The 13276-nt window shown below is 34.9% G+C and overlaps 1 protein-coding gene across 2 annotated transcripts; it reads right to left on the reverse strand.

Moving 5' to 3' along the window:
- Window positions 1–174: 174 nt before the first annotated feature.
- On the reverse strand, window positions 175–9963 carry LOC135692592 (mesoderm-specific transcript protein). Of its 2 annotated transcripts, none has more exons than XM_065210778.2 (11): window positions 9690–9963; window positions 7167–7270; window positions 5417–5494; window positions 4467–4597; window positions 4075–4142; window positions 3626–3666; window positions 3054–3121; window positions 2146–2247; window positions 1360–1436; window positions 806–866; window positions 175–403 (listed from the first exon to the last, which is right to left on the reverse strand). In XM_065210778.2, exons 1-11 carry the CDS (start codon window positions 9952–9954, stop codon window positions 274–276), a joined length of 1125 nt encoding a protein of 374 aa, XP_065066850.2. In that variant the 5' UTR covers window positions 9955–9963; the 3' UTR covers window positions 175–273. The 2 variants fall into 2 exon arrangements, with proteins under 2 accessions (XP_065066850.2, XP_065066852.2); XM_065210780.2 differs by having other exon boundaries at window positions 7185–7270; window positions 9690–9962.
- Between the last annotated feature and the right edge of the window lie 3313 nt (window positions 9964–13276).

The raw sequence follows: 13276 nt of genomic DNA on the forward strand, positions 1-13276 counted from the left end.
GCAGTTGAATAAGACATCCTTACTGCTTTGTTGTGATTCATACTGTCAATGGGATTTATGAGAGTCTGGCCAACAAATTCTTCACAAAAGTAACTTATATTCTTGATGGATATATTGCTTGTATATGTTGTAGATGTTAAGAATTTAGAGTAAGACGCAGTACAAAAAGCAAAGAAAAAAGATGTTAAAACCACAATATACAAACCATACATTACGTAATTGCTTCAAAAGACACCACTATCAATTTATATTTAACATTAATTATAAATTATATCAGCTTCTTGCCACGCCAATACGATCTAGAAATTCGAAATAACCTTTTAAAAATCCTTCTGCATCTTCCCAGTGAGGATAATGTCCAGCATTTTGCAGTACGGTGACAGATGAGTTTGTAACTGTGCTCCTTTGCAGAAAAATAGTTTTAGAGATAAGATAAAATGCCATTAGAAAACCCGATTGGCAAAAGATAGGCATTAAAAAAGATGAGAGGAACCCATAGTTTATTTTAAATCAACATGCAATGATTACAGGGCCTAAATTGGGAAATGGCTTTTGTACAAGACTTCGGACACTGGCTGATTTTCTAAACAAGTTAAAACAGATATAGAACAAAGAGTTTCTCAAAATGTTACTAAAGATGGTTTAATTGCTGTTTTAGCTCTGGTGATAGTTGCACTAATTTCTCTCAGCAAATATTTTGGTTTGTCTACCCCCCCCCCCAGAGCTTAGTGGCTGGCGCCACCATTGATGCAAATGCTGCTTTTTACCTTAGAACAACAAGCAATGCATTTAATGAAATCCTCACCTGTAGAGCTTCAAGGCGCTTTCGGGGTTAATTGGATCCAGGCCTCCATAGATATAATGCACTGCGTACAAGAAATAGTTACTTAGCAACTGACAAACATAAATTCAAAGAGATGCATACACTCTTTCACATGTGACCCCCCTTTCACATGCAAACTTAGCCGTCCAAAAGTAATCACTATGCAACTCTGTTGAGACAAAATAATTTGCTTCTTTCAAAATTGGCTTCCATTACAACAAAAAAGATCCTTTATTATGGTAGCTTTTGTCAGGTCAGCAATCGTGCATCGCCTAATTTCATTGAAATGCATTTGGCCCTGTTTCTGAGTATAACACCACTTCCTTTTTCCGTAAAGCAATAAGATCAAAACATTTTACAAAACAGCTCAAATTGCATGTCATTGCCAGTTGACCTGGCCTGATAAACACCCGCATATTGATATGACACGACAAATAAGACAAACAGACTTGCAAAAGAGAATTCTTTCTTTCTTAACTCAGCAAAACACAAAATCTAAAATATAAAAGAATCAAGAAGAATCACGTTTTGCTTACACGGTATCTCGGTCTTCTCCAATGCGCCAACCCAGCGACTTCTATATGTTCTTCTCTCATCCATATATCTCAATAGCCTGAAAATAGTATCTGGTTTTTAAAACACGCTTTTTAACGTTTCGACCTTCTTTCCCCTGGTTACCTGGAAGCTAGCTTTAAAAAAATGAGCTACAATCTCGGACAAAGATGGTGGGGTTTTTTCAAAGAAAGCTTATATTTTCACTTTCCTTTTAAAAATAACTTACCCCCCTCCCCCAATTCAATGTTGAATGCATGATTTTGAAGGAGAAATGATAGAACTACAAATCCAACATTGATTCGAGGAAAAGGGGGGATTCGAATTTATAGGGGCGACAAAAAGTAGAAAATTTCAGAAATTGCATTTTGTCTCGACAATTTTGTCCGGGATTGTAGACTAGCTAGATCAATAAGTAAGACATGATTAAGTTGCCCGAAGATCGCATAACGCATGAAAGAAACTAGGAGTTGCAATTGAGAACCATCCTGTTGTATACGCCGAAGCGTAGAAAACGATAAACACATAAACAAAACAAATTGTATTCAATAATGCGCATTGTAATACAGAAAATTTCCACGAAACATAACAAGTAAAAGTTAGAAAAGGTTTGATACAGGGATACTATATAATCATATAGGGGAGATTAAGGAACTGAGTATGCTGTTACTTAAGAACAAAAGTGGTTATTGACAACATATGACCCAAGTATTCTTCATGACCCACAAACATAATGCATAAAGAACAGTTCAATTTGTTAATGAAGTCACCTTGGTGTTGCTAAATGCCCGTCGTTGAATCTAATCTGAGTCCAAAAATCCCACAATTCATCTGCACTCGGTCGAGTAGAAGGGCCAAATATCGCAGAGAAACTAAAAAAAATCCAACAGTTGTCACTTTTTTAAAATTTTCAAAAGATTAAATCTATCCAATAAAAGTAAAACTGTATCTTCATTTTCAAGACAACCTTAATGAAACATCCTATCAAATATTAACAGTGAAAAATCCTGTCATTTGCTGACTTGGTGCAAGAATCTATAGGCTACGTCATCTTAAAATACCGCTCTATGACAGTCTTATCCTATGGATAATCTACAATCAATTGAACAGTTTGGCAGCTATATAGATAACAAAAGTTTTTATCAACTTCGCAAGTTGTCCCCTCGCTGTGTTTGCAATAACAGTGACATTAACGGCAGTTTTGTCTGCATTTTTTGTTCCGAGAGGGAAAATAAAAAAAACGCATTCCCTTTACTAAAACATTTCTCATCTCAGAATCTGGCTGCAATATTGGGACATGTAAAGCCTTGGCCAAACTGGGCAACATTGTTGCCCGACAATGTTGCTTGAAATTTTGTTGATTTTTTTGTCGTCGAAACATGGTGGCCAAACTGGACAACATTTGAGCAACATTATGAATTTGTGAATGTTACCCGACAATGTTGCCCAGTTTGGCCATGGCTTTAGGTATATTCCAAAAAAGCAGCCTTCACACACAACTCAAGTACATGTTTAGGATGGTGAAATTGTACAGCGAATGATTGTGAAATTGTCAAAAAGCAAGATTATCTAAATATAAAGATCAGCAGTATTCCTTCATGCGCAGAGTTTTTTGCTGAGCTAAAGCTAGTGTGTATAAAGGCAGAACTTACTCATCAGATAAATTTTCATTATTTACCTATACTTAAAGGTTGTGAAGGTCATAAGAAACGCTGCAATATTTCCGATGAATGGCAACCGAAGAAGCTAAAAAACAAGAAAAAATATTTATAATGAATGAAACACTTTGCAACAGCCTGTGCTGTCAGGTTTAAATCCCGCAAAAAAAATGATTCACGACTGACGTTAGCGCAGGTGAATTTCATGTTTTCTAATCATGAAAAACAATAAACTTAGCTACATCCTTAATAATTAGCGATGTAAGCCGATAATTGTGACACAGTAGCTGCGCTTGCCCTTCCCTTAGCACATCAAATGTCGCTTTCTAAAAGATTTAGTCTTAATAAATAATTAATTTTTCTGTTTTATTCATATTTCAAAGTGGCAATATTCGAGCTACATCTGCACGTTTCTAAGGAAAAGTTAATTACTTCACAGCTCAGCTGCGGCAAAAACTGAACATGAAACATCTTGGGAAGACACGATAATAGGTACCCCAGAAACCTCCAGAACTGTTGACAAACACAAAACAGGCTTTGCATGGATTGTTATTAGCCAAATGGTTGATAATAATTGCAAACCTATCCTTACTTTTTGAACCAGCCTTGGACGATGGGTCTCGGGAAAAATTCCTGTTGAAAGGGAAAGAGCAATAGCATAGAATTTACAAGCAAATTTTTCATTAAATTTCGAGTTTTTGTATATAATAACTTGATAGTCAGGAAACGAACAGGTAAAGAACTATGAGTTGCCACTCGTGCAAAAAGCAAATTATTACACATAACATTAATAAGAGAGAAATTATAGCGTTGAAATGTGAATTGAGAACCTCAACTATCTGTTCACCCTATTCACCAAGAATCTTGCCCCCTTCTCAACCAAAAGGAAACTAAAATGAGACCCTCCAAAAATTATAAAATAAATGAATAAATTTATACAGTTATCATCAATCTCAAAATAACTAAGACGAATTGACGAATTGAATGATGAGAAGAGCAAGTATTCTAACATTTTAAAATTAAAACAAAATAATATCAAACCTCCATTGGTCAAACAAAGACTTGATATCGCAAGTCCTTCTTCTGCTTTTGAAATTCTTTCTAAATACCTGAATCACAATAATCAAAATACTGAGCATTCATTAAAACTTTTTAACAAAAATGATATTTTACATATCTTCTTCAAGAGTTAATCAAAATCCTTTGACAAGGAATTAAAAAGCCATGAAAAATCAAAACAGTACTTTACAAATATCCATCAAGTGAAATTACACAAAGATATTAATATTTCAACTTGCAGCAGGAAATATGAAGTGTTGTCTTGCTAACAAATTAAAAAACAAGGACTGTTTTTGAATATTTCAGTTATTGAAATCATCAAAATTAGGAAATTGTACCACAGTGTTTTAGTTTATTTAGTTTCACTGATATACCTTGCTAGCATTTCCTGTGCAACAGTGTCTCCAAGATCATGAGCCAGCAGGTGTATGTCTTTAATTCCCAGGTGTTTCAAAAGGTCTTCATGAATTGTTGCTTGTTCACTAATACTGTACTCGTGATTTGACTACCCTCAGCAAAAAGAATAAAAATAGTTTGATGAAAATATGCAGTTTATACAGACAAAACATTGGGAAAAGAGCCATTAATATAACTAGGATAAACTGATCAAAACAACTTTTCCTGAGTAAGGAATAGTTGGTGTAAAAATGTGTACTTTCGTCCGGGGTCAATGGAGGCTATGGGACAGTTGAAAGCTAGGTTAGAAATGGACCTACTTTTCTGAAACTTATTAAAAATGTCAACCAAATTGGGGGTGGGGGATTTCTAAAACAACAGACACTTTACTGTTTTTACTTTCTAGAACAATAGATCCTTTGCTGTTTTTAAACATTTTACTGCCTTCAAAAGGCAGTTTTAATCAGGAGACTTAATTATCTGTGGGAGCTGATAAATGGGAAGTGGTCAGAACTTAGAGTGAGAAAATTCCCACCAACTTATCTATTTCAAGAAGACGATCTTAAGGAAAGGGATTTCATCTGCAACCTTGTTTGGAAATAAAATATTTGATCTGAGCAACAAATAACTTCTGCCACCAAATATTGATGGGGTTACTGGAAAAAACGTAGCCAAAAAAGATTTCAGCTGATATGTCTTTCAAAGAAATTATTCATTTGCCATGGTGTTGCCTCAGCATAGACACATCCACTCCAGTTCTCCCAGAGGTCAATTTTCTAACTTCTTGAAATCTGTTGAAAAGCATTTGGGGGAGGGGTTGATCAGATCGGTTTTGATTATTGTTCTCGCAAGAAATCTTAAGCAAATTCCCATAATGGCAAGCCCTCAGCTTCCCTACCATGAATAATGCAAAATCAAAATTGCTTACCGGCTTGTCACTGAATCCAAGTCCCAACATGTCAACTGCAATCACTCTGCCAAAATGGCCATGTAGTGAAAATATCACCTAAAAGAAAGAAACAACAGATACAACATGACATAAATGCTAATAAATGCTTTTCTTTGAACGATCTGTTACCAAGCTATGTTAAAAATTGAGATGGCAAACGTTGGATAGAACTGAAAAGAGACCACAAAGTAATCTGCCATGTCAATGATGTACACTTAGTGAGCAAAAGTATTGCACAGGCTGAAACAGAAATGGCGGAACTGCAGCAAAATATTTTAGCCAACAAAAATACAAGTGGCCATAGCATATGTCATATAAGCTATAAGATGACTTTTTAACTGGAATATGTTGGAAAATTTATCAAGGTTTGATGCTGAAAATTGTAAATGCAAGTATATTCTTGATTTTTGCCTATTTCTAAACAATATTGACATTTGCAAAATCACAAAAATTGAGCCATGATGATTGAAGTACCTGTCAAACATGTGCAATAAAAAGTTCATCTTTGCACCAATTTGCGATATCTTATTACAATGAACTCGGGGGTACTTACTTTATGCTTGGGTGTCTAGAACTGCTCATTTTCTTCACTTTTGTTAGAGAATATCTTAATCGTTTTGGTGAAAAATTTTGGAGTTGCAATGGGCCTAGTCAATGGGCAGCAGCCAATTTGTGATATGTTGCAGCAGAATTCAATCAATTAAATGTGTCACAAATCGTCAAGTCCATCTTTTCCAACTGATTGCAATGTTATAATGGGAACAAATGATGCTGCTAATTGCGTAAAACAACATCTCGTCCTCTCATTGAATGAAAATACCAAAATTCCCGCGATAAACAGGTTCACTCAAGTGCCTTAATAGCTGTAATAGGGTAGGCTTAATAAAATGGCTTAAAATATGCCACTTTCCACAAAATACAAGGTCATTTATGATCAAATTGGTACTCCAACACCTAAATGCGATCTTGCAAATGTTTTTTCTGAATTTATCATGTCGCGATTAACAGTTTTGTTACAAAACTTTTTAACAAACTTCTAGCAAGTCTCATAAAGGTTTCAAAGCCGGGAGACCATCCAATAAAAAGTCAAAATTTTTTACCTTTGAAAAAGTAATTTTTTTCAATCTTTAAATCAAAAGTGCTGCCAACAGTTTGAAAATTGATTTGATTGGTTTTTAACTATAAAAAGACGCCTTATGGCTTCACAAAAGTGGTTCAATATCAATCGCCTTTACTATGCCATCGCCATTATTCATTTGTCAAACCTATACTTTTATACAAACAAATACTTTTGCTCACTAAGTGTATATGCTTCAAAACACCTAATGACTTAGAAAAAACAACCCTAAGAGGAATCAGAAGACACAGCAGAAAAAATTGAATTTTTAATCAACAGAGGAATACAGAAATAAAATAATTTGGTCCTAATTCAACTTCAAAAACCCGATCAAATTCAGTATTCTAGTATCCCTGTGTGAGTACTACCGTTAACCATATCATCTCTTCAGAGGTTGTCTTGTTAGTAAAAGGGATGCTTTTTGTTAAACATCACGAAAAGCATTGTTGCCTTTTTATCATTTGACTTTAGTAAAAAAGAGGAGTTTTCCAGCATTGAAAAAACAAATTTTGGCAGCAGCTTGCGAGTGCATACATTTTACATACACACAATGCACATTTCTTTTTGGCACCAGTCATATCAAGGAGGTTCAAAAGAGGTTAATGTGTGGACCTGTTGCTGTGTCGTTACCTTCTTCCAATCATAGCTGCTTGTTGGAAACCCATGCAGTAACAAAATATCTGGACCAGTTCTTGGTAATTTCAATTTTGGAATATCTGCAAATAGAAAAATGCGGATTAAGTTACATTCAGACACTTGAAAAATGATTCATGTAATTGGTACATCAGAAATAATCCATGCCGTGCAACCAAATCAACCCCATGAAACTCTCGGAAACACTCAAATACAGACCTTTTCCAATGAACTTCAATTAAGATCTTAACATACTATTTCCTTCAGAAATGAATAAATTTGTCCATTTTCCCAAAAAGAAAAAAGAAAGCTACTCAAGTGTACTGAGTGACAATATGTTGGCTTATCTATCTCTTTATAGGAAGGATATCTCTGATTCAGTGGCATAGATAGGAAATTTCATAGGAGGGGAAAAAAGTCAGATTTTCTGACAAAAATCTAACACACATCTTTAATCCTTTTTATTCATTTGAACATAGTTCAGTTCAGTTCAGTTCAGTTCAGTTTTCTATAGTTTAAAATTCCTCTACATAAAATATCTTACTACAACTACATTACAGCTAATTACATACAATGTTTTCACATTACATAAAATACCTATAATAACAGGCAACAAAGAACAATTGTGCCAAATTTTGTTTGCGGGGGAGTTTCTTTAGGAGGAGCTCAGTAGGTGAAATAATCGAGGAGAGAGCACCCCCTTTTCTAAGGTGGCTTTAAATGTAATTGATCAGTTACATGAGTGACAGAAAAATAAACTTCGGTTTAGAATCAAATTTGATAGCTCTTGTTGAGTAAAAGGTTTTAAGCTTTTGATAAAAACTGACAACCGACAATGATATTTTTATATCTACTGAAACACTGTTTCGTAAAAAAAATTTGGCACCAAAGAAACACACAGATCTGATACCAGATTGCAAATGTCATTTTTGTGGCTTGCCGTGTACCATATTGGTGAGCATTTGACACAGATTAGAAAAAATTGTGGCGAAAATTCATAACATAACATAACATAACAACATCAGAACTGAAATAAAACAGGAGATGAAGTCTAATCATCTACTCAAAGTCATGTGTCATAAATCATTATAATTGAAGATTTTATGGTCTTCTCTTCGAAAAGGCATTTTCAAGTTGCCCATCCGATTCAGAACAACTGAAGAAATCGTTATAATTACCTTTAAAGACTGTCTTTTAAAAATGTAACACTTGGATAATAATAGAAAACCATGTTAAATTTTTGACAAGATCAGAAATGTTCCAACAAAATAGCTTTTTAGCTTTACAGGGGGCTTTTTGCCACCCCCCTGACACCCCCTGTATCTACAAAACTGCTCTGGTTCATAATTAGTCATTCTTGAACTAGAAGTTGACATTAAGTGGGAGGATGGCTCAGCAGGTTTGAGTCCCTGACAAACAAATACAAAAATAATGGTAGACTATTATTTCCAATAAACCATTTCTTTTCTATTTTAGTAGAGAAAAGTGCTGCCCCCCTCCCCCTCCCCCCTCCCCCCCCCCCCTCAAAAAATTAATGCTACTGGCTGTATAAACCTTAATAATGCACCTCTGTTACTTAAGAAACTTTTTAAGTAGAAGGCTCCCATCTAAAAGTAGATGTCTAAAAGTTTAAGTAAAGTTTGTGCAGTCTTACTAAAGTGAGGGTGAAAGTAGACAGCAAAGGTTTGGTGAGTAAGCGGCAGACTTTCATCAGTTGCTGGCTTCTAATGAAATCCCTGACTACTCTTTTTATTATGGCAGATCTTGCTTCCCATGTATCATAGCCTGGTCCTTGAAATACAACTAATTTCATCACTTTCACTTAATTAAGTGATTAATGCATTTTCATTTTGCAATTAATGATTGCTCAAGCAAAGGGGTTGGAACATTTAGGAGTTGACACTAAACTTTTGTTTTCTTTAAATTTCGAGAAATTTAGAGCATATAACTTGTTTGCTTTCAATAACCTGCATTTGCTTTTAAAACAATTCTTGAACAAGCTGGATCGGGGCTAGATAGGGGAGCAGCTATAAGTACTTCTGTTATATAGAATTGACTTCTGTTGTGCAGAATTGAAAAAAGTTATCAAAACAGACTGCCAGAGCCATTTTAAATGGTTGTTACTTTTAAAAAAATTCTGCCACTCCAAAGTTCTGAATTCTCCACTACCATCGAGAGAATTTTCTAAAAAGACAAAATACTTCAATATCCCTTGGGCTTATAAAAAGTTTTTGCATAGAGACAGAAATTTGAAGAGAGGGGGCTAAATAGGGCTTTGACGGTATTACTCTTTCCCTTCTTTTTCCATTCCTCTTCCAAAACTCAATAGGGGGGAGGAAAAGGAAGTTGTGCAACTTCTGAAATCAGTTTTTCCAAGGGATACTTTATAAACATATGTTCGCCCGATTGTAAATCCGCTTCTATTGCCCATACCCAAAATATCTGAACAGTTACAAATACACAATACTAGCTGCCACACTTTAAATAAATTGAAATGGTTACCTTGGTAGAATATCGAAAACCCAGAGAAGCTAAAAATATATCCACTATCCCGCCAATCAGCAAGCCGTGGTGACAATGAAGGTGCTGGCGAACTCACAAACAAGCCAAGCAGCAATGCCACCAAAAAAGATAAGGAGAAATAAGTAATTAATGTTTTATAATTATATTTAGAGCCAAGGAATCCTTGAACGGCTTTGTCTCTTGACTTCGACTTCCTCGGCATGATTTCTCTTCTTCTGCTAGCCATTTTCAGTCTCGATTTCATATAGTAAGGCTAAGAAATTGCAACCCCCGTCACAGAACCAGTTCCATTCAAAAGTTAATTTATCAACCCGATTTGGTATTTGACGGTATACAATGTATTTTTATTCAAGTAAAATTACAAATGGCTTTAATTAAATACAGATCCTCCATAACATCAATGTACAACAAGATAAAATATATTCCGAACTTCATGTTCATCATCAGTTAAAAATTCACATTAAGTCAACAGAAACTGCTTTATACGAAATGATATAGCAAGAAAAAGGCCATATGAATGAAAATATGAAACTAAAGGTAATCACAAAGATACGACAGAGCAATAAAACAATTTTAAAAATCAGGCTATAACTTTATAATCGACCATTAAAAATCAGAGCTTTTAAACATAATTTGTTAACAAGTATCTAAAAATAAAACGTAAAGAAATTGATGAAGAAACAAATTTCTTTCAATCCGTTGTCTCCTGAAAGGTGTGTGCATACCTTTCGCAGCCAATGCAAGTGAGGGCTGGGCTTGGAGCTCTAGCCTTAATAATTACTAAACTGTTTAACTGTGGCAAAAATTGTGTGCCCCCAAGTTTTGCTAAATTGTCGGTTAAAACACCATTATACACTCTTTTTTATAAGAACCAGTAAACTTAAGTTCAGGCTGACTGTTCTTAATTTTTTCGAAAATCTGAGGCTGGATTGTTCTTAATTTGTTCTTAGTCTAATAGGCAGTGGCGTAGCTAGCCAAATAGCAGTGGTCATGCCCTCCCCTCAAATTTGAAAAAATATGGGTGTGGCCAAATTTTACCACGCCCAATTTTTTAGTTGATGAATTCCTTTTGGAAATTTTAATTTTAAGGCTTGTGACTTATAAAAAAAATTGTGATTAACTTTTGGAATGAGCTTTTCTTATTTCATAGCAATCATCTTGTTACACCATGAAATGACCTTTATCTTATAGCTGTGACACTGTTTTGGTTTGTTGGTAATTTATACAGACAGAGTTCTGACAATTTCAAAACAGAACTATACAAAAGACATTAAAAAAACATAAGTTTAGTATAGTAGATAAACTTAGCTTAAATTAAAAATTGTTTTGTTCTCCTAATTTCTTTCAATTTGCAGGCTGGAATACATTGGTAAATTTTAGAGATAAGCTAAAATTTTTATATGAAACAATAAATCACATGAAACTGAATTGGAGCTTTTTGGTCATCTTTTCCACAAATAGTCTTATTATCAATCTGTTGAAGGTATTTCAAAGCCATCACGATTAACTAACAACCCCAATAGAATTGATAGATGAATAAAACAAATTGGCAAATGAATATCCAATGTAAATATTGATATGAAATAGAGGAAGCTAAAATAATGGATAGGCCTAGTTGCAAAATGTTTTCTGCAAAGTTAGACTTAATAGAAAAATACCTTGCAAAATAAGTTTAGCTTAACAAAAACATTGATGTTTCCACATATACTTGTGTTAAATATCCACATGATTGGATTGTCCTTACTAAATCTAGCAAACAAGGGTTGTAAATGAATAATTTGATCTTGTAAATTTTCAAATACATCAAAAGTTGTAATAGTGAAATAAAACTGTGTAACTAACAAGATCAGTAACATGCTTGACTTGTCTCTGGTCATTTTATTTCAACAGCTATAAGTAGTAAAAAGTACTTTCAACTAAAAGTGAAGTCAGTAGAGCTTTGAGTTTGACTTTAATTGTGTGTAAAAACAGTGTTATTGCATGTGATAATAAACAAAAAATTGAAGAATAACTTTAAGCAAGTTCTGGCATTCCCTATCCATTAACTACAATCTTATTGTCCTAATCATAATATGGTAACAATGCTTTTGAAGGGCTTAACAGTTTCTGAATATGCTGCTAAATGTCTGGAAAGTTTTTAAGCTCTCAAATCTGTTGGTTTGGAAAATAACACTGCTATCTCCTCCATCCATCTCCAGTGAACAGAATCAAGATTTGGCATTCATTAAATCAAGAAGATTCTCTGCAAATGTTCAACTTGTAACAATTGATTACTGAAAAGGCTGAGAGTTTGGTTTGGTTGCATAAAATGATCCTGCTCGCTGATTTTATGTCCAAAAATGGCCTTTCGTGCCTGTCACTTCTCCACATAGTGCAACACCATTAAGACTGAAAAACCCTGTCGTTGCCATAAAATGTTCTGGAGATTAACATGAGTCGTGGCTGCTTGGCAATAAGCTTTTGTTTGCATTTTACTTACAGAGAATTACCTCCCAGCTCGTGGAACTAGGCATAGCAGCGCCGCCATCGATGCCTCGCATTCGCGTTCACGAAATAACACAGGACGGTTCTGATGATTATAATGATGGTCATGCCCTCTCGAAATGGCATGACTAGCCTTTGTTCTCTCCTGCGTCACTTCTATTGTTAGGCATGACCAAACATAGGGAACCAGCGTTATGGGCATGACTAAAACACAGGGTTTGGTCATGCTCATAGTTATGGGCATGACTAAATTGGAAACCCTCTGTTTTAGTCATGCCCAACAATAGAAGAGCGCCTTCGGAGGGCTCCATATTCTTGCGTGGAACCATAGGGCTCCAAAGGCGAATGGCCTGAGCTATTTCATCAGGAGAATAGGACTTTATTCTTACGAAAATATAATTTTTTGAAAAATGCTAACTCTGAAAATAGATGGTCATGCCCGGCATGACAAGCATGACCGCTAGCTACGCCACTGCTAATAGGGTGTAAGCAGTGCGAGTGCTAGCTTTTTCGCTCTAGGGTGGTAAGTACAGGCCTCATTTGCCAACAGACAGCCTTAATTTGCGGACAAATTTGAATTTTCACTGAAAAAGCACCCACAACATTGCTAAAAATCCTTGATCTTGAGAAAAAACGTTGTTCAAAATTGCATTTTGCAGAAGCTAAGCCTCAGCTTATTCTTAATTTGTTCTTAACTTTTGACCAATTTTGAGGCTCGAGTTCTTATAAAATTGTTCTTATAAAAAAAGAGTGTATTTTATTTATAACAGCGGAATGAGGAGCTGATGGCTGAGCAGTCCTCATATATGAAATTCTTACCCATGTCGCTGCTTTTCATTAAGATTCTTTAAAAATTCGATCATCTTGCTACAACTAATCTTGCGAATTTTGACGTTTTACTTCTTGCCTTCATTTTTTTGGAAAAAGTTGTTCTTTTATCAAAAATTGAAATCTACCGAAACAGGTTTGACTGCAATGAAAATACAGTTGATATGAACAGCTTGTAACAAAATTGCTCTTTCCTAAGCATGGACAAAACTATGTATATGAGAAAATAGATGGTTACTAGAACACCTAATTTC

Source organism: Rhopilema esculentum, chromosome 3, assembly GCF_057945365.1.
Source record: "Rhopilema esculentum isolate cy_ngs chromosome 3, ASM5794536v1, whole genome shotgun sequence".
NCBI classification, from domain to species: Eukaryota; Metazoa; Cnidaria; class Scyphozoa; order Rhizostomeae; family Rhizostomatidae; genus Rhopilema; species Rhopilema esculentum.

Coding starts and splice junctions, on each gene's coding strand:
- LOC135692592 (XM_065210778.2), bottom strand. CDS start 9,954: ATGAAATCGAGACTGAAAATGGCTAGCAGAAGAAGAGAAATCATGCCG. Junction 4,598..5,416: donor TTGGATTCAGTGACAAGCCG/GTAAGCAATTTT, acceptor TGCTGAGGGTAG/TCAAATCACGAGTACAGTAT. Junction 404..805: donor AGCGCCTTGAAGCTCTACAG/GTGAGGATTTCA, acceptor TTTTCTGCAAAG/GAGCACAGTTACAAACTCAT.